General features: G+C 38.5%; 1 protein-coding gene across 1 annotated transcript in view; it reads left to right on the top strand.

The window, feature by feature from the left end:
- The window catches only part of spon1b (spondin 1b), a 98,460-nt gene that overhangs the window by 1,308 nt on the left and 74,342 nt on the right, over positions 1–22,810 (top strand). The window contains exons 2-4 of the mRNA XM_028450051.1: positions 730–836; positions 9,647–9,780; positions 21,018–21,091. Coding sequence (XP_028305852.1) covers positions 730–836; positions 9,647–9,780; positions 21,018–21,091 — 315 coding nt within the window. The remainder of the gene's footprint in view (positions 1–729; positions 837–9,646; positions 9,781–21,017; positions 21,092–22,810) is intronic.

Genomic DNA, 22,810 nt, shown 5'->3' with positions numbered 1-22,810 from the left:
TAGATAGTAGAGGTGGGACGAAACATTGAGTTCACAATATGATTTACGATAATGGGCTTGCGATAACGAAACTATAATTTCGAGAAGGAAAAAAAGACAAACAGAAAATTGTTGTTAGAAAACAACATGCTTTTATTTGACTTTAACTATGAACTACTCACTAGGAAAACAAAACAATAACAAACTATAACTATTTGGTGTGTATTGAATGTACTGTATGTTTTTTTTTAAATTTTTATCTGACCCCCTGTTTCATAATACCATTTGTACCCTCAACAATACATATTTTGACAATTTAATAATGTGATATTGTGTTGCACGATATATCGTCCCACCTTTAATAGATATAGTTGGAAAGGTTCAATTCAATTCAATTCAATTCAATGCAACTTTATGTATATAGCGCAAATTACAACAATAGTCATCTCAAAGCACTATAAAAATATACAATTCTTAAGAAAAAACCCAACAAATCCACATTAACATCCTTGTAGATATATACAAACACCTCTTAATATGAAATTTTTATTATTATACTTATTAATTATCATTATTTATTGCCATCTTTCTCCTCTTTTTCACATCATACATTTCTCAGAAAAAAATCAGCTTTGATATGTTTTTCCCATTCTCCATCCACTGTAATGCAGTAAGACCCTCACACATCAGTAAAAGCTTTTTAGTGTCCCAGTGGAATTAATAGACATGGTGTCTCTTTCCCTTTCACAGTGGTCCTCCTGGCAACCAGCCCGGCTTATTTCAGGGGCTTCACTCTCATCGCCCTAAAGGAGGGCAGAGAGGGCACCACGGACGATGACTACACTGGCCATTTCCAGGTAGGAGGGTGTGGGGGGAGTGAAGGAGGATGTCTACAGTGCTATCTGGGAAAGTTCCCAAAAGCTGAACTCATTATCACACTTTAATGCACATGGGATTTGACTTAGCTGCTCTCGGCTGTCTTGTGATATAGGGTCAAAAAAAAAAAAAAGGGTCTTGCTGACAGCTGCAAGTTGCAACGCTGGATGAAGCTAGAAAGAGAAATTTCCTCTTGTGGTAGAATACAAAGAGATTAAGATTAGAGTTGCTTTTGTGTGGTCAATCCTCAAGGATAAGGCCGACATGATTTTTCTCATTGCTTAATAGCTGAGTTTTCCTGAGCAGGAGAAGGTGAGAGATAAAAATAAAATAAAAAGACAGGAAAACATGAAAAAAATGAAGTCACAGAGGAAGGAGTATGAGACAGCATGGAGTGGGAGATGTGAAATGTTTTTATGTGTTGTAACATTGATCCCACTGAGCACCAGAGAGAGCCTAAAGAGAGAGTCCTAGACTTCCTCAATTACCTCCCCCTCAGTATAAACACAAACACATCTGTAGCTGTGTTTTACCTTACTGATCCCCAGCAGGCTTTCACCAAACAGAGCAAGTTTAGCAGGGTTTTACCAACAGTACAAACATACCATTGTATACTGTATTTGAGATCTGTTTAGGCATTTCCTTGTTGAGGAGTTTGATGTATTTGTAAAACCTTCTGCAGCGTGAGGTAACAGATTTGTTCAAAAATAGAATTTGTCACTAATGATGACAAGGCTGCTGGCAGCTTTCATATTGTTTGACATTATTAGCCTGTTTGTTGCAGAATTGCATGATTTTGCGTAATTAAAAGAGTGCAATTACAGACACCCTGTGTTAGTTTTGACCAGCAGTGGCAAGAGTGGCTACTCTTTATGGGTTAAAACCCAGCTATTACAATCAAATTTTACGATTGCCTCTTAGGTCACACACAAGCAGTGTTGGCTCCGCCCCTCCTATAAAAGTTACTGGTAGTAACCTGTTGACTCTGCGATCTGTGACGAGTAAGTTAGATTGAGAGAATTGTGAATCGAGACGTATAGTGAGCATTAAGCAGCTAGTTATCGTAGCATGGATTGTTGTTGAAGGATTTTTTAGTAGACTGGGTGTGTCTTAAATGGTTCAAGAGCCACGCCCACAATCAAGGCAGGTGGATCAGATCCTACCCTCTAGAGCCTCTGATTTTTCGTTTTAAAATCTCCCCATTTGCTTTCCTTAATTACAGTAGATGTCATTACTAGTTATTCAACTTCTTGAAAATTATGACAAATATGCTTCATAGGGTTAAAGGTCCCATATCATGCTATTTTTCACCCATCCCCATTTGTTGTAAGAACCCCAAAAACATAGTATTTGAGGGGACAGAGGACGGCCCGCCCTCCTCCCACCCACTTCGTAGCCGTGGGGGTGGGGCGTTCGCTGGTACATACAGTACATAGACTGTAGAAAATACATACACACTGTGCGAAGGACGCTGAAATGCTCACATTTGTGGGCGTGTCTGTTTACATGTCAATCACGGCAGAGAGCTTCGTGGACGAGCGGCTTCTCCAGCTCAGTGCCTCATCAAAGTGGGAATGCATCATCAAATTGGAGCGAGGTGTTTGGGTTCAACCTGCAGTAAGAAAGGAGCAAATCACCCTCCAACTAACATTTGAGGGAATCAATGAAAAAAGCACTTTCAGCATGTGTATGAAGCCTAAAGTACACTTTTTTGATGTTTAAGGCACAGAAACGTTGATTTAGCTTAACATGGGCCCTTTAAAGGAGCATAGGGCAGGATTTAGAAATCAGACTCCATAGTGACACCAGGTGGTACTACACTAACCGGTGGTTAGTGTAGCTGCAGCCTTCAGCCCTGCCACCACAGGGGCACGCATTAACTGTTCGTTTACCACGGAGCACAGCTGATTCTAGAGAACCCTAACTGGACCCGACGGCACCGGACGGGTCGGATTTGGACAGATATTTAGAATTTGTGTTTGTGTTTCATCACATGGTGTCATTTGCACTGCAGCGTTCTTCCTTTCCTGCAGCAGCCACAGCTGATCTGCGGTGGATGTAGAATGAAGCAGAGGAGAATTTTAGAGGAATACACCATTGAAACGTTCCTTTTACTGCACAATAACATGGATTATCTTTGATACATTAATTATGTAAATACATCTGATGGGTCTCTTGTGTGCACTGCTCCCCTGTTTGTGTTTCACTTTTGCTTTATAGCTGTGCACTGATCTGATGTTGACATTAATAGTTGTTTGTTAATAAAATCTGTGCTTACCACTAAAACAAACATACTGTACATATGTCATTTCTTTGACTGAAAGTAACTAGTAACTTTTACTTTGAGTACTATTTCTTGTACTTGAGTATTTAATGTTTGACTTACTTGTTCTTGAGTACAATTTCAATCAAGTAACAGTACTTTATTAGTACTCTTTACAAATCTGGCAGAATAAAAAACATTTGGTCATGTACTGTTCAAACGTCTTTAGTCCGATTTTTTTCTTTTACATTTACAATATTGTACATCCTTGTATGAATAAAGGCTTAAACGTTTCAGCACTTTTTTTTTCATAGTGGGTTCCATGCTGATACCTTATAAATGCTACAATAACAACACACATTTGGATTAGCATGAACATAACTTCTTAACATTGGGCGATAAACTCAATGCACCAAACCACCACACATGCATCCACAGAGATTAGGTTACAATTAACATCAACCAACCAGGACTTGGTCATGTTCTTGCCAACATGCATTGATGCAGCCTGTCTGTGGATATTTCGAGCAGTTCCCTGATCTAGAACCACCTGAGGATATCCAGCTGGATCCTCCCAATCCCAATTCAAGTCTTTGCTGCACGTGATACGAGAGATTGTTCAGTTTGTATCTGGACTCATACGGAGGAAGAAGATTAGGTTACCTGTGTTGACAGTCTGCACAGTCATCAATGTTATTGTGCTGTGGAAGACGAGCCCAATAAACACTGTTGTGGTTCCCTGTGTGGCTGTTTTCTCTCCTTGCTCTCTGCTACGCAGTTGTTTCTGGCAGCTGTCCCGGAATGTGCCCGCCTGCCGCTTTTATTAAAACACCAAAACTCTGCATTGTAGTTCATTTTGTGTTCCTTTAGCAATAATCTTCTACTTCATCCCCCATTGCTACAAGCACGTAGCAAGTATTTCTGTCAGTGTTTCAGGTCAGTGTCTGTCGAGAAGTTTTTGGCAGTTTGAGAAAGAAGCAGCACCAGAACGCTACTCATTGTCTGCTGTCCTGTGTGTCTTTGTGCTTATACAGACCTGCTGAATAGACATGTGGGTGCACCAGGGTCTGTGTGTGTGCTTTTCCCAGCGCTCCTTGAGTTACTGAGTCGTGGGTCATATTTATCTAGGCCAGCTAAGTGTTGTTGCTCAGGGAGACAATCTGAGCTTGTTTTAATAGAGGAAGGGATGAGATATGATCGTTCTTTACAGATTAATCTGGGGTCTGATTTTAGACGTGGGATAAACAAACCCCAATCAATTTAAAATGCCATCGCTAAGTCACACGCATCCGATGGAGACAATTACGCAAGTCAAGAAGCTTTTAGCTAGCTATTAATAAACAATGTGTACAAAGTTGGAATGATCCTGACCTAATATGTGCCCTATTCACATCTAAAGTAATTATTGTGTCTTATAATGGCCACAGAGGCAGAGTCTCTCAGCCCTTTTTGTTTTCTCATTAAATGCTGTCTACTAGGAGAGCTGAGGGTTACACAAAAAGTATTTATTATGCCTGAGAGGCTGGGTTGCTTTAGATGGTCGAGGCTTGTATAATTCTGTACACAGCACTGATTATAAACTAATGCATCATGGAAACACGAGCACTTTCACTTTCTTATAGCACTTTATGATTCCCTAAGGACTTGATTGTGGCTCACGCCCTGTCTGAGAAATAAGAATTAAATGACAGGGCACTTTTACACTGATGTAAAATAGCTGAAAAAATGATATATTTTTGTAATGTAGAAGCTTTTTAGTGTCACATTATAGATTTGCATTGCAATTAGGCAAACAATCGTTTTCAGGCTTTGCACTCAATGGTTAGTATCTGATCTCTTGTTTTTTTTTTTTCTTCTTCTCTGCAGAGAATTATCCGACATCCAGACACTATCATTTGACACAAATAGTTCAAACGTATGAAGAAAACAAAAGAACTAAGTAGTGATAATCGTTGAATACGTTTTTTCAAGTACAATATTTAATGATGGGTCAAAGCAAAATAAAAAAAATAAAAAATAAAACAAAGGCCTGGATTTTATTTTCATCGGTGTGTCAAAAGGTTTTCTAAATGACAGTAACGTTTATGTGGGTGAAATGTTGTGAGGTTTGATTTCTGCCGTGACGATTCTAATTGCATTCATGTATACAGACCCTTTTATTGTCATGTTTACTTGACAGAGGGAATTTCAGCAGTTGTTCAATATTATCGACGTGTTTGCCGGCGTGGGAAATGACATGAATCATAACGAGCAGTATCTGCAAAATGTAAAATATGAGGTCTGTCAATGACTCTCATAGTACTTATACAGTAATTCAAATTCAAGCAACATTACTTTAATTTAGTTTAATCCCCCAAATTTCACAGTTACGGTGGAACACTTTAAGGGTTTCACAAATAACTGTAGCTCAAGATAAATGAAAAAAATGATCTTTTAAAATAAATCTATTACTCCCTAATGTGTAAGGCATTGGGTAATATTGCTGCATCTATGGTAATCAGCAGTTTCTTCCAGTTCAGCAGGCTGCACACACATTAAACTGATGCATGGTATACCTTTGCTTTCCTCAGTAATGGTATGAAAAAGTTCTCCTCTAATGAAAAACAAAATATTATTGAAGTTTAAGATCGTTATAAAAGTGGGTGTTTTGTGAATTTTGTATAAATGAATTAAAAAAAAGGTGAAATATTGTTTCCCATTTGCTAAAAATCGAACGTCTTTGTTTTGACAGAATTACTGTTTATATTTTTGACACTTTTCTTCGATGAAGTATCTCGGATGCATAATCTAATCTGATCAGGCACTGTTGATAACTCCAAGATCTCAGTGGAAATCTCAGCTAATAGTTCTGCTTTGATCAATAGTGAGTTTCAGGCAAAATGTTGCTGCGTCAAAGATCTCCATTGAGACAGGAGAACTTTGTTACTTTCCAAATTGAGCTCATCTTCAAATGTTGACGTGACATTTCAATCCATCTTTCTGTCGGCTGGTTTTTCTCTAAAGAATATCATATCTTTGCTTCTAAGCCCCGGCGGACTGAACTGCATTCACTCTTTTGTAACAGCTTTGCATGTAATTATTAACCTCCAGCTACACACCAACCAAGACACCGACACACATTCTCACAGACGCCATTGTCATCATCTTTTTTTTGTCCAATTTCTCTAGTGGTCCCGGGTTTGCCCTGCATGTCTTTTCCCTCCTGCCTGACTTGATGTGTGTGTCTCTGTGTGTCCAAGTGCTCTCAAACAATGCTCTGCGTTTGCTTGTGCAGACATTCTGAAGCATCTGTGTTTGCTGTCTCGACACGAAGCAAAAAGATTGAGGGAGCGAGTCACTGAGAGAGACAAACTATAGTCGCTCTGACTTGGGAGCCTGTGCAGACACACAGGGGGGAGGGGGAGTGGGTTTGACTTTGACAGACTTTCCCAATCCTCCTTTCCTCATCCAGTATTTTATCTGTCTTTTATTTCCTTTTTTTCTGTCTTTTATTTGAACTGTTGTGAACTAACGGTGAGGCTTGAAGCATTGTTGTGTTGGATTGTTTATTTGACTATATAAGGTATTTTTGTAGTTGAGTTCCAAACCTTGTCTATTGAGCCCCTCTATTGTTTAATCTCTACATCATATATTGTACACAACCATCAAATGACTGCTTTACTCTATAAGCTCATTGAAAGCAAATGAAGACTCTCTGGATATGACACCCAAATTACACAAATTACCGATAGTCCCTGTGATCCTAAACAGAAAAAAATGGTTCAGAAGATGAATGAATGAATGAATTTAGTACCAGTATTTAGAGTAGGACGATTCACTGAGTTCCTGATACGATACAATAGATCAGGGGTTCTCAACTGGTCTCACCCTGGAACCCACATTTTGTCACGGTCATTAAATCGCGAGATTCAAACAACCAAATGTAAAATAGCTGTTGAAAACTCACATATATAATGTTTTTTTAAACATAAATATATACATTTTCCTGTGCAACATGCATTTTTACGCACATGCCTGTCAAACAAAGGTTTCTTTCAAAATAACAAACAAGTCCAACATGAGAGACATTAAGTATTCATTTATTTTTGACCAGCTGTCGGCGACCCACCCACTTTTGGGTCCTGACCCACCAGTTGAGAATCGCTGCAATAGATGACGATGGGCTCAAGATAACGATACAGTATGATATTTTTGAAAAAGGAAAAAAAAACATGACAAAAAATCAAGTTGGAAAAATAAGTATGTAGTCGATTGTACTTGTACCCTCGTCGTTTCATCTTTTGAGTTTTTAATGGAGATGATACATTTTTTTTAATCAGATAAACATAGTGTTTGTCTCATAGATCATTCAATTGAAGATCATGTGCTCAAAAAAGATGAAAAATGTTGAGATTGCCACGCGCAATGTCGTGTATTGACATTGTTGGAAAAGTTTTGCGTATTGCATTGTGGGATGTGGAGTCTCACAGACTGATGCATAGATTTTTTTTTTTAATTCTTACTGTGATTTCTTGTGTTCGATGGCGGATTTTTATTTTGTGGCTTACACGGAAAGATCCAAATCCAGTCGAAATTAAAGTTCTCGTCGAGTGAGGTAATATCACTGAGAACAAAATGGTGTCCTCCTTGTATGCCAAAGAAATACAAGAAATCATCTGACCAACAGCTTTAAAAACCACTTAAACCTTCCCTGTATGTAGACCTTATTCTACTTTATCAAGTCTTACATCTTATGTCCTGTGAAGATTAATAGTAGCGAACACAAGGACACCAACATACCCTTCCTTATAGATATTGAGTGTTTAACACATTCATTTGAACTGACAGCTTTCTAACAAAAAAAGGAAATATGTCCCTTCTGTCTAGACAGCACTTCTTTTTTTTAAATAATAAGACAGTGTTGGTTTCAATTCATCATGTTGTATATTAGTCCTCCTCTCTGTTTATTTGATCATCTTGCTGAGACCTTTCTTTTTCTTATGGCGGCTGAAGTCCCTCTTGCTGAGTGGTGTCCTTTCTTGAAATGTATTGTGTCAGACTTAATGGTGGCTAGTACCTTGGAAGTGTCATTCAAAAGCCAGATGTGAATTAACACAAAAAATACAGAATGTGCTTCTCAGCCATTTAATAAAATGAAAACAAATTATTATTGAGTTTTACCTACTTCGGTCTGAGTAGATGTAGAAGTTGTTGTGTTTGCGTCTCTCTTTCTTTGTGTAAATGGTTAAGCGTTATATTAATTAGACTAAATATATTTCTTAAAAACAAAAAAGCCCCATTAAAACTACATTGACAAATAATCATTATGCTATCACCATGGATTAAACATATATTAGTTCATTAACAGCCGACAAAGCCTTTCACCTTTATTGGTCATCAATCGAGGTCCATCTCAGTCTGCTGGGAAATATGTAGGGAGTTAAGCAAAATGCAGAAAACATCTACTTTTAAAACTGCAAGTTGATGGAAAGCCTTTAGAGCATATATATATATATATATATATATATATATATATACATAACGATATTGGTGTTATCAACCACTGTAAAGCTCTACTGGGGCTGACAGCCCCAGTAGAGCTTTTGTCTACTAGTGTGTGAGTAGACCTCACTAGTGAAGCAAAGTGTCACTAGTACTAGAAGTCAGCATTATATGCCAATAAGGGGGCAGGTTTTTAAAAAATATTACAACCAATCATTTAAATTAAATTCAACTTTATTTATATAGCTCAAAATACAACAATGTCATCTCAAAGCGCTGAACAAAAGATAAAGTACATAGTAAGAAAGAAAGAACCCAACAAAATCCACATGAACAAGCATTTAGCGACAATGGGAAGAAAAAACTCCCTCTGTTTTATAGGACGAAATCTCCAGCAGAACCAGGTTCAGAGGTGGAAGCCATCCGCTTCGACTGGTTAGGGTTAGTGATCAGAAGGGCAAATAGAATAGGATAGAGGAATAGTCCATCCGAGTGTTCCAGACTAGTCCATCCGAGTGTTCCAGAGTACTAATGTTCTACTAGTAAATGTTTTTGGTGCACTAGTGTGCGAGCAGACCTTACTAGTAAAGCAAAATTGTTTTCTACTAGCCAATTTTGTGTTGTTAGTAGCCTTAAAATATGTTGCTATTAAAAACTAGTACTGCTTGGGGGTAGAGGAGTTGTCTTCTGATCAAGAGGTTGGTGGTTTGATACATGTCTATGTTTGAAATTGTCTTTGGGCTAGACACTGAACTCTAAGTTGTTCCCACTGGATCTAACTCATGCAGAATTGTAGAAGTTGTCACAATCAACTAGAAGCTACGATTGTTGTCATCCAAAAGCTGTTGACTGTCCTTTGTTCTCTAATAGCAAATGCTATCAGGAAAGAACATCTGCTCATTGTAAAAGAGTTTATAGAATGCAGATGGGCCATAGTAGGATGCAGTGGATTTTTGTCTTATTTAGTATTGTTTTAAGTCCCAACTTTTAGAATGATTCTGGTACCCAATTCCAGAGAATTACTCATTCCTACTTCATTTTTTCTAGATTATAGATGAGGAGGACACGCAGTACATGACCAACTGTCCTCCAGCGGTGACGGAGAGCACTCCTCGCAGACGCACAAGGATACAGGTGTTATGGACTGCACCCCCCTCTGGAAGTGGATGTGTCATCCTAAAGTAAGTTTTGCTTCAGTCAGGTTATGCACTTTGGTGAATAGATGGGCATCTATAGCACGTTCACCGGATTAGAGGAAGGCACTTCAGGAGAAAGCAGAAACGCACATACTTACAACTTTTACACAACTTCGAAGTAACAAGAGTTCAAAATCCAAGCCCAAAATGAATATATTAAAAATAGTAAATAAAATATGTGACCAAAGCTGCAAGTCGACATTCCTATTGTGAGACAAAATGAGATTTCTAAGTAGTTTCCTTTGAAAATATATGTTTAGTTTTTTTCTAATTTCATGCAAGTCCTCTGAGGTTAAAAATAGGTGAAACACATTTGAAAAATTACATAACATGGAGAAAACCTAAACATCCACAGTTTCCATCTCCTCACCATGGATGGTAGCAGGAACAGGCTGTCTCCTGTTCCTGCTGTAGTCCATCATCAACTCCTTAGGCTACGTTCACACAGCAGGCCTTAATGCACAATTGGTTTTCCCCCCAAAAATCTGATTTTTTGTGTGATTGTTCATTTTACATTTTAAATGCATCTTCAATCAGTTTGGAGCATGAACCGAATGCGACCTTGAAGTGATCCGCATGCTCGGAAGAGGCACGTACGATGTTTACGTAAGTAACTATCGAGGCGTCCAGTGTAGGACTGTGTGTTGGGCTGAGAAATGTTTTTTCCAACAGAAGTCAGCACTTCATAACTTTAAAGAGAGTGAAAAAGAAGAGAGGAAGGTTTTTTGCTCTAGGCGTTTGCTTTTAGATGGCTGCTATGTCTTTACAGTGGACTGTTTGAATGGTGATGATGTAGGAGTTGGATAGGAAGCCCCTCAGCTGTCCACACACTGCACTTGCATTGCAAAAAATCTGGTACGCATCGGATTTAGGACCACGTATGAAAGTGATCTGGGTTGGATTTTAAAAAATAGGAATTGTGCCGTTCAGACTGTCTTGCACAGATCGGATACAGGTTGCATATGGGTAAAAATATCAGATTTGGGTCATGTTTGCCTGCAGTGTGAATGTAGCCTTAGTCTTATTGATGTTGAGCGTTAGTTTGTTACGACTGTTACATGCAACACCAGCCCTCTGTACTTCTATTTATCATTGCTGATGCATAGAGGACTCATTGGAAAACTTTTGGAAGTGGCAGGTGGTGGAGTGGGACCTAAAGTCTGATGTGAAGAGTGTAAAAATGAATGGAGCCAGAACTGTGCCCTGTGGCACTCCGGAGCTGCTTGAAATTGTGTAAGATACACAGTCGTCCACGGCTGGCTGTTCTTACCGGACACAACAGTACAATTATTGCATTGACGATTTAACATTGCTTTTGTTGGTATAAATGGTTTCTTGCATTTTTTCCACAGATACAGAATATTGTTCTCAGCAACACAATGAGCACCAGCTAATGCAGGTGTTTCTCTGGAAGGCAATGCCCACTGTGGCTGACGCTAAGGGACCGACTACAAAAGAGAGACAGATGATGATGACTTGGGGCTATTTGTGGTTTGAAACAGGTGTGACTCCAGACCTCCATGTTTTTTCAAGACACGTGTGTATTGAAAAAAATCGTTGGCTCTGAGCAGATTTATTATGGGAGAAAACGCACTACAATACATTAGAAGTGAAGGCTGGCATTATTTCATCCAGCTGCGCATTAACTCAGTCCAAACTGTTAACTATTGTGTCTCCGTTTATCATTTTAATGGGTTCATACCATACTGTACCTACAACGCTGCTGGCTTTTCTCACTGATTGGAGTGTTTCCTTTAATAAAAGAAGATAAATTGTTAGGATAAGAAATTTAGCACATAATGAAAATTAATAACATCAAGATTATGAGTACGGTATCCTTCACCACAATTTGACAGTTACATTGGCCATGCTAATGGTCTTGCTGTCATAGATATGTGTTTTATCTTTGTTAACTATAGCAATTAGTTAAATAGTAGACATGAATGCCAAAAGCATACATAAATCACGAGAACTGCATTTCTTACACCACATAGTAAAGTCAGTTCATTCTTATTTTTTTTAGAACCTAAAGGCACATGTTCAGCGTAAGCACATTTTACAGCCAGAAAGAGTCTGTTTAAAGGGGACATATTATACCAATTCTTAACCTTTTAAAACAGTTCCCTGTGGTCTAAATGACATATCTGCGCTGGGGTTTGGTCAAAACATAACATGAATCAAGCAACAGAAGAGGTCTTATACCCTGTATAAAACAGCTGTTTGAGAAACGCTTTGTTTTGGGGGTGTGTCCCTGGAGTACACTTCCTCAAGTTACCGGGGAAAAATTAAAGCAGAACTAAGTAACTTTTTTCCCCTTAATAAATCCTTCTCGTAGTCACTCTGAGGGTAATGCAATGTTTACGGGGTGATTGGGGGTCTTTCATCTCCCCCTGCTGTCACTGGAAAAAAAAACCACGCTTGCAACTTTTCTTGCCTCTGAACCGGTACCAGTCTCGCAGCTTTGTTATTGCTCTTGCGGCAAGCCGTACTGCTTTACGACAGCCCAATACACACTAATGCTAGAGTAGCACCAGCCCCGTGGCTGTTCACGGTTGTCTACAATTTCACTTTTCTCAAACTTATATCATGGCGGAGCCAGCAAAAAAAAGGCACCGAATTGTCCAAGTGTAACAGGATCAATTATGTATGCATGTAAAATATTATTATAATTACACAAAATCTGTCATCTTAAGTTTATTTTATTTTATTAGTTCATACCTGACAAGTTGGACCTCCAAATCAGTATGTGGAACCTTAATTTATGTGTGTATCCCCACGTTCAGTTTTAAATGTGACACTTCCGCCGATGTCTTGTTTTCCCGCGCCCTTACCTATTCCCTTTTGTTAACTATCGCCGTGTGAGAGGTAGCGGCTTTGCTGTCTGGATGAATATATCTTTATTAGTTATGTTTCTAAGTTAGTTGGCTGAATTAAACCTGTTCTAAAGTGCTTCCGATGTATTGTAACACGTGTTTATGTCATTTGTTTTGTATAGGGGTATGTTTATGGGGAAAACTGACTGGAGGATTTGTGTGTGTGTTCCTGCTGCTGTCAGGTATGCTAGGTCCTGTTGTAGTAGTGTACACGTGGTATATACCGCCCTTTTGTTAACGATCTCCGTGGGAGAGGGGCATGTTTATGGGGAAAACTGACTGGAGGATTTGTGTGTGTGTTCCTGCTGCTGTCAGCTGTCAGAATGAAACATCTCTAAACACAACGCAGAGTCTTGACCGGTTACACAAGGAGGTGAGGAAAAACAAACGGAAATCGGATCGCCAGATGTCTCAAACACGAATCCACTTTGTGTTTGGGGAAGGCATATCGATAGTACCCACCTCTTTGGATATTTATTCGTGTTATCCATTTTTTACCATCTTGGGAGAGCAAAGGTGTGCATGTAGCTGTGGGGTGGGGCAGGCAGCGGGGGGTGCGGAGTGTTTACGACTGTGACATAACCAAAAGGGACCTTTAGGGGGAGTTACTCAGTTATTCTTTAAAGTGGTTAAATTCTTGAGTAAGCCAAGATTCTGGGTGAACTCATCCTTTAGTAACTCCGTAAGTTGATCATTTAAACTGTCAAAGCGGCACCGTCTATGATAAGTGCTGTAAACGTACAGCCGGAGAAGTGATCAGCCCTCTCTCTCCCCTGTCACCAGCGGAGTTTAACTTGTGATGTCACAAACTCAGAAAATTTGAAACTTTTTTCCGTGTAAGACTTACACAGACCACAAACAAAGGACTGGATGGATTTATTTCACGTTTTGTGCGCTGGTGGAAACTCAAGTTACCTCATATGTGTTAAAAAAAACTGCAAAAGTGTTTTTTTCACAATATGTCCCCTTTAAATTGGTCATGCATTAAAGACTTCACTCAATGTGACCAGTGAAGCAGATTGGCTAAGACTTCAATACAAGGGATATCAAGAGATAATAAATTTATGTTACCTAAAGGGTTGCAACATAATAACAAAGTAATTAGGTGGCTTCAGATGTTGAGGTAATAATTATTACTTTCATAAAGTAGTCATTTATAATTGGTTTCCCAAGCAAGCAGTGTTTTTTGTGTTAGTTATGCTTTTAAATTCAGGTGTTGTGATAAGATTACATCTTTTATTCTTATAAATTAGCGTTACTTGTCCATTAATGATTACGTTTCTTTTGCCTCAACACAGGCTGTTTATTATATTGACTCTTTGTATAAGAAAATTAATTTAAGAATGATTGTCAGAGCTGTTTTTTTGTTGAACATGACATTTTAACAAAGACGTGTGATTGGGTTTAGCCCCTGGACTACAAAACCTCAAGGCTATTCGGTCTATGAAGCAATCAATTGCTAATGTTGTTTTTAAATTACAGTTTAGGCTGCAGTTGAATTGAATGTGAGCCCTGCAAATAATGTGTGCAAATATGTGTAGATTTCTCACCAGCACTTAGTGGTACCACAGAAAAGTCAAATACTTTGCTTTGGGAATGTATGATTTTATATTTTCTGTCTCAAAATGTTCCCACTTATATCTGTTTGGAATGTCAGTTACAGGCATACTAAACTTTCCAATATCATACCAGAAATACTTATTTGAAATGAATTGAGTTAACTCTCAAAACATGCACTATGAAATCTTCCTGCGCTTTGAAGTTTCATACCATGACAACTCGCGCTACTAGCAGCAACATGGGTTTTGCATGAGATTTGTGATGTCCATCTGTTAAATAGCTATTTCTGGAGGTGAATTCCATGAATTCCATGTACCTCGGAAAATCCTAGGCCCGATGCAGGTGAGAACCTACAGAGCCCCTAAAGTAACATATTTTTTAAATACACAAGTTTTATGTGCTCATGTAAAACTGCTACGTGAGCACGTAGATACAGTACATAGAGTATATTACATTTATTTGAGCTACGAAAGTGCTGACACGTTTAAAACATGCCCCAGAAAGAGGAGAAGGACTACAGAGAAGCACTAAGCGCTCAAGTATAAAAACTCAGAAAAATGAGGAAAGTCTACACAGGAGTCTTCTCCGCAGTCGTTCTGCCCGAATATGTTTGGGCCTTTAATCTGTCACCCATCAGATGTAAACATGTCAATATGTGCGTGATAAAGACCAGCCAACAACAACCATGGCAGCACTTCCATGTAACTGACTATTATCTATTGCAGGGGTCACCAACCTTTCTGAAACTGTGAGCTACTTCAAAGGTACTGAATAAGGGCTACCAGTTTGATATACACTTAAATACTGAATTTTCAGGGTAAGATCATAATGAAAACGAGCAGTAACTTAAAAAAGGTAAGAAATGTTTTAACATGCAACACTTGTTTTTTCTTAATTCGTGCAATTGTTCCATTTTCATTACATTTCATAGGAAATCTTTATGTTCCCATTAGCTAGCCACTAACCAACAACTTTTACTAATCCTAAAATTTGTACAATTTAACAATTTTGTAATATTTAAAAAAAAATCCACTTTGCATTTTTTAAAAACACACCTTATCTCATTCTGCAGCTTCTTTAACAAAATCCAGTCTGCATCACACAAATTTGCGGGGCGTTCACCTGTACATCCATAGACTATAGAAAATACATACATAGCACTGCGCGAAGGACCCTGAAATGCTCACCTTTGTGGGCGTGTCTGTTTACATGTCAATCATGGCAGAGAGCTTCCTGGAGGCGCGGCTTTTCCAGCTTTGTGTCGCGTGAAATTTGTCATCAAAGTGGGAACGCGTCATCAAATTGGAGCGAGGTGTTTGGGCTCACCCTGCAGTAACAAAAGAGCAAATCACCCTCTAACTAACCATTGAGGGAATCAATGAAAAAAACACTTTGGGCATGTGTATGAAGCCCTAATAGCACTTTATGATGTTTAAAGCACAGAAAATTTGATTTAGCCTAACATGGGCCCTTTAAATTAAAAAAATAAATGTTTGTATCTCTTCATCCGCTGGTTTTGTTTTTGAATATTAACAATACATACAATAAATTGCAACAATTCAAAGTGAGTTCCTCTAAAAATGCTCTCATCCATTGTTCTTTCTCTTCTCTCCTGTTTTTGTTTTCTCATCTCATCTTGTTTCTCTCTCCATATGATTTCCCAAATGGACTAACCTCCCTGACATGCATCCCTTCCTCCACTAAACGAGAAACTATACTTTGCCCTTACCTCCCACCGTTTACTTCTTCTGTATGACAGATGGCACCAAGCCTCGTCATTGTTGGCAAGTTCAGTAAATCCAGCCCTCCGTTGTGGAACATCTGCTGAGTAAATTCACCTTGCATGATTGTCTATTTTGTTTGTCAGCGGTGACATAGAAATCAGTTTACAACATCGATGTGTTTTTGTCTCTTTTTGTCTTTTTTTTTTTTTCTATAAAAATGTGCTCTATGGTGTTGTAACTGCTCTGTTGATTTTCCACAATGTTGCTGGCACCCTGTTGTGAAAAAGCTAAATTGTACCACTGGCAAACCCACCAGTAGATGTTTGCAGGAAAACATCATTTTCCATGACAGGCGTAACTGTCTATAACATGAATGTCATTTATTTACAGAACAGTGATGTAAGACAAACAAACTAATGGAACATACCACCAGCATTTACAGCAAAACTAGAACATTACCCATCACATCCTTTATTGCTCTATCACTAGAATTGCTTCTTTCTTTATCTTGCAATCTGTTTTGCTCCAGTCCCCCTGTACTCTGTTGGAGGCTTAAAGCTGTCAGTGGAGGATTTCTCGCCTCTGAGCTCATTCCAAGTAGTTTCTAACAACTGTGCGTGCTCTCTTTTGTTGTCTTTCAAATCTGGATCTTCCATCTAAATTTATTAGTCTAATAAAGAAACTCATCTTCATTTATTGTCTACAAAAAACACCTGCCTCTGTAGGAACTGGAGCTCAAACATGTTTTTGTGAGTATTTATCTTTGTGAAATTGCTTCTGTCATCTGCATCCGGTTTGTAGTTCTGCCTGAGAGATGCTGCTAACTTTGCATAAAATATACATATTCAAAACATGTATATATTACAAAAATATTTTGATTGTGAGAATAAAAATTCATGCTCAGAAGAAAAAAAAGAAAAATACTTTTATCCTTTAATCGAGATAGAAGAACGCAATCAGAAAATGTTAAAGGTTAATATTTTATATCTTTGGAAGATCCTACATCTTTTTTTTTACTCACAAAACATCAGTAATCTGTTGTGTTATCGATGGTCGGACAAGCTTTCATACTTTTTGATTCATATTTCCTGCAGGCAATAAGTGCCTTAGCCCACCATTCACTTTTAGTGCAGAAAATATTTACTACTTAAAACAGAAATAGATAAAGTAATACCGTTTTATCTTGATCAGGTCATACTTTTCTCTCTCCCAGTTACTTTGGCTGTTTCTCATTGCACATCCACCTATTTGCTTTTTCTCACAATCAGAACTGATGCTGACACAGAGAAACCAGTAGAAGCATTTTAGTTTTAAAATGAAAAACAGAAATTCCAGTTATTTGATAATTTAATATGAAGTTTACAAAGTTTCAATACATTTAAGCAAATCTAAATCTATACCTGCTGAGCTCTACGATTCCATGGTGTCAAAACCTGCTTTTGTGAGGATACATAATCAATCAATCAATCAGTCAATCAATCAGTCAATCAATCAATCAATCAATCAATCAATCAATCAATCAATCAATCTTTGAACAAGCCAATACACAAAAACCTAGCAGTGCCATCCACCTCAACCACCTACCCTGATGATATTATATGAATTAATTATACTAATTATTTGTACTAATTTATGTTTTGATACAATATTAAATAAAATGTTTATAACCTAAGTAAACAAGACATTAACAATCAAGTCTTCATCATTCCATTTTAATTGGCCACCTTTACATGGGAGCTTTATTTCCTCTTTAAAGCAGGATAAAAGGTAATTCCTCTTTAACCTGACCTTGTAAACACCTAATTCCTAATGATAATTTCATTCCGAATTAAACTTAAATCCAAATGGGGTGGCTGGTTTATTCCGTTTTTAATTTAGAATTAAATAATTCATCTTTCTTGTAAACACTTAACACCACTTAAAGCCGCTTTATGTTAATTCCGGTCGTTTTGCGTGTGCGCTACTTGCGGGGATGACGCGTTTGGTGACGACATAATTCAACATGGCCGCCCGGACTAGAGCCGACATAATAATAATAATAAGTGCCTTAAAAGACATGGATCTATTGAAAATAGTGGATGGACCAAGGCATAAACATGCGGAAATTAACACGGACACATGGACTTATTAAACACACACTGAGATCAGCAAGCGGAGCTGGCTTCATCGGAGATGGAGTAAATGCGTCTCACCAAGTTTATCGTTGTAACGATTGTTAGAGCTACTATCTTTACCAGGGACCAACTATTTATTCCTGGTTATTGTTTTCCAGAGTTTTACTGGGATTTATTCACTGGTGATTAGTTCATATCTCTCTTCCGCTCCACGGACCAAAGTGTGTTATTGTTGAGCTGTTGATTCAAAACTAAAATCAAAATAAAGTCGAAAACAGTTCTCATGTGTGTTCTTCTGTGTTACAGCCGACAATAAAAGGTTTGTTGTGTGTTTCTCCCGATAGACGTGATACGTCATGTTCGCCCCCTGTCCAATCAGAGCCTTCTCAACCCCCCTAAAACGGAATTTTTCTGTCATTGTTTAGTCTGGAACTTCTCAATCAATCTCAATTAAGGAAGCAAGCTTGTAATGGGAGGGTCACCAGGTCGAATCTCACCTGGGCCATCACTGGGATGTTGAGCAAGTCCCTTCACTCTAACTGTTCACCGGGCGCTACACTATGGCTGCCCACTGCTCCTCAGGGATGGATGAAATGTAGAGATTTGAATTGCCCCCCGGAGACAAATGAAGTTTCTACTACTACAAAAAAAAAAAAGAAAACACAGATAGAAGTAAAAAACCTACCATTTTGTTTTTTACATCTTTATAAATACTTTTTTTCGAAGAGTTCAACATTTCCATCTTAACTTGTATTGGACAAATAATAGACCCAAACCAAGCTAAATCCAGCACCAATGTTGGATGCATTGCTATACACGACTCTCTGAGTTTCAATGCCTATTATCACCTCGATTTTTCAGTTTTACCTTTAAGAACAAACTGAAATGTGTTTGAACCAACGATTAATTGTCAGTATATTTCACTTTTGTTTTTACATTTTATGCCTAAGCAATCAACCCATGTTGCAGGCTGTAATGCACCATTCAGTCCATACAATTTATAGAAGCAATATAACAAATAACTCCTACTTAATGTCGCAGTCTCTCCTTTGTCTTTGGTGTCAGAGTTGTTCAGCTCACTTTCATTCAGTTTTATGTCTCTGTATATCATAAAGAGGAGACTCTGAAGAGCACGCTGCTGTGAGGAAAATATGCTTTTTGACAAAGAATTTGGTTTTCTTGTACAGCTTTTCAAAGCCTTTTCAAAGCCTTTAACGTTGGTTATTTACCAGTAGTTGTGTAGTTGAGTTAAGAAATATGGCTTTAATTGTCAATGCAAACAGATTAATGGATACTCTCCCACAATGTTAAACAGTAAATAGTTGGACTGCAATGAGGCATTACGAGGGCTTGCCTAATTTGGTTAATTTTGACCTCTCTGTAGGCTCCAAAACAGTAATGTCATAATAGCTGAGACCGGTCTTGGTTTTGGGAGCATTTTTACTTGGTATTGTCTTGGTCTCGGACTGGCCGGACTTGGGATTTTCCATCAAGACCAGTCGGGACCAGCACTGATCTGCTATTCCTCAACTTCATTATTGTGACAATAAGGTGAAACACTTGGACCTGTACCTAATTAATTCATGTTGTAAATTGACTTAAAACGTTTAGCTTTAGCTCACTTATTGTTCTGTCTCCCTGGAAATCTGTTCCAGTACCTTATGTGTCAGACACCTGGAAACACTCAGACATCAGTCCATCTTATTTCTAGTCAGAAATACCTTCAGGCCTCTTTCGCCTGAAAAATTATCTTATTTTCAGACGTTTAAAATAATACTGGACTTATCAGTGGTCCTGAGGTGGACACTTTGGTCCTTTCTATGTGGAGTTTGCACGTTCCCCCCGTGCTGCGTGTTTCCTTCAGGTATTCCGACTTCCTCCCACAATCCAAAAACATGACTGTTAGGTTGATTGGAGTCTCAAAATTGCCCGTAGGAGTGAATGTGATTGTGAGTGGTTGTGTGTCTCTGTGTTGCCCTGCGATGGTCTGGCGCCCTGTCCAGGATGTACCCCTGCCTATTCAGGATGTACCCCTGCCTAATGCCCATTGAGAGCTGGACCCTGAAAACAGGAATAAGGGGCCAAGAAAATGGATAGATGGATGGAAATTTGTCAATAGTTGTGATTTTTGCATGTTGTGCTTTAAAAGAGTTGGAGACACCTTGTTTTTGTGTGCAAATGTATTTAAGAGTTCACTAGAATTAAAGATTGACTGTTCAACCTTGACATGGTTTTGAAAACTGATTTTTTATGGTCTTAGTCTTGTTTTGGTCTCGGCTTGTCTTGGCCCTGGTCTTGACTCAGTCTCGACTCCAGAAAGTCTTGATGCACTGTGGTCTCGAGCAAATCTTGGTTTCGTTTAGCGTGGTTTTGAGTACGAGTCATTACGTTTTTTATTATAATTTATTCTTGTGCCAGAGGCACGTCTTCAATGGGTCAGGATCGGGCAAAGATTTACAGCTCTACTATGGAGTGTGAAGAACTGGTAGTATTGAGTTGGAATAGGAATGTTTTTTTTTTTTTTTGTTATTTTCACAGGGTTAGTTTAGTTTTCAGCCAAATTCAAGTCTTAAAGCCAAATTATGCACTAAAGTTGTTGTAAAGCCCATTATTGCTTTGTGAACTGTAATTCCTGCTCTCTTTTCTTCATGTCCGTTGGCATTTCTCTGATGTTTTTCATACTGTAGCTGACTGATTGTGTTGAGAGGTTTGCAGAAGGGAATATTGTGCTTGTAAAAAGGTGTGTGCTTATTATAAAACCTGAGGGAACCCATTACCTTCTACTCTGGGGAGGATTACTTGGATCAGAGAATGGAAGGAAAAAAAAAAAAAAACAACAACCTTGCATTAGCCATCTAATGCCGTCCTTTCGCAATACAAGCTTCTCTCCATTTTCTTGTCTCAATTTTTCTCCCTGGCTTTCTCCCTAACCACTCTCTCTGTGTCTCCAGGGCCAGCATTGTCCAGAAGAGAATCATCTATTTCCAGGACGAAGGCTCTCTCACACTTCGACTGTGTGAGAAAGGTAATGACAGCTGCCTGTAGCCAGTCCTATTCCGTCTTTGTTGCTCATCGTTCCATTCATGAATGGTCATCACTATGGTGTTCTAACAATGTTTCCTGACCAGCACTTAAAGTATTCTTTTTTCTTGAAGACAGCTCCCCCCTTGCATTTATACATTCTTGATAAACAACATAAATTTACTCAGAGAAAAGAATTATTGACTTTTTTTTCCTACATTCTAATGTTTTTCTATAGTGCATCCATGTGATTGGTTGTGTATCACTTTAGAAACACACACTTATTCACTTCATTGGGCAATTTGGACACTTCACTGATCTTTTAGTCACTAGTAGCACTTTTTATGAACTAATGCAAGTGGCTTTAAAGTGTGCTTATTACATCCAGTAGGTTTCATTAATGTCAAGGCGGACATGGCATGCGTTATCGTCTGCCTTTTCAATGAGAGCCATTAAAACAATACTTTAATAATACAATACACAATATGTGTAGCACTGTCTAGTGCCTTTATGTGGACCTGGCGCTAGTACTTATAGCCTCACATATTACTCAAGGCCTGGGGGCCAAATCTGGCCCTTAATGGTGCGTTTCCAATGGCGGTATCGGCTCTACTCTTTTTTTTCCCGTTTTCACTGGGAAAAAGTACCTCCTCCGTGGTACCTGGTGCTGCCTTTTTTAGTACCTCCTTTGTTGAAGTTCCAAAAAATGCAGCCCTGGTCTGAAAATGTGACGTAGGCTCAAAGCAGACAGTGTATGGGTCACAATGTAGAGTCATCAACTCACGCACAGAGAGGAAGCATTTTGCCACCATTGACTTTTGTTGGCAATCTTGTGTGGATAGCAGCATGAAACTGCAATCCGTGGTGTCTTGCAGTTTCGCGTGTCAGCTTGGTGCTCAACGGAAACGGTCCTGAACAACAGCATCGGGTCCCGAAAGCAAGGAGTGCAGAGCCGTGTAGAGCCGATACTGCCAATTGAAACATGCCATGAGAGCGTCTAATTTGGCTCGCAGGAAAAATAACAAAAAAAACATGAATAATTGTATATCTTACTAATTCAGTTGTAGATATTTCAGCTCCTCCAAATAGACAAATTCAATAAAATTCTAAAATATTTGCAGTGGCTCACAGTTTCCCTATGCTTATATCACATAATGGTTGGTTTGAATCTCATATTGCTGAAAATCTCCCAATTTTGCAAATTCTTGCAGATTTCCTCTAAGTTAGATACAAATTGGTCACAAAATCATATAAATTTGAGTGTACAATAGATCATGCAGGGACTGATATCTGTCACTTATTGCTTGAATATTGTTTTTGGCTTTTCATACTTTACATATGTGAAAGTGCAAAGGGGTACACTAATGTTGAAAGTGCTTGTTTACCTGCCTTAAATCGGCATTCTACTTGAGCTAAATTGTCCATATTTGGTCACTGAACTAACTTTAAAATATGATAACCCCTAAATCGATTAAAGCCATGCTATTTTCCAATTGGAAGGAAAGCACTGTGTCGGCTGGAAATGAGGAGTGATGAACTGTGGCATTAGTTGAGGAGAGCAAGGCTGATACTGTTCCCATCTTAAACAACTAAAAATAATAATTGCAGACTTTTACGTTATAGTTCCAAATTACATTTTTGCTAGTCTAGTATACCTATCGAATACCATCCAGCTATTTTAAACCACTGAAAAGTTAACTCTAGTTGGCGCTAACGAATCCCA

The sequence above is a fragment of the Gouania willdenowi genome, chromosome 6 (genome assembly GCF_900634775.1).
Source record: "Gouania willdenowi chromosome 6, fGouWil2.1, whole genome shotgun sequence".
NCBI lineage: Eukaryota > Metazoa > Chordata > Actinopteri > Blenniiformes > Gobiesocidae > Gouania > Gouania willdenowi.
This window is presented reverse-complemented; position numbering and strand designations above follow the sequence as displayed.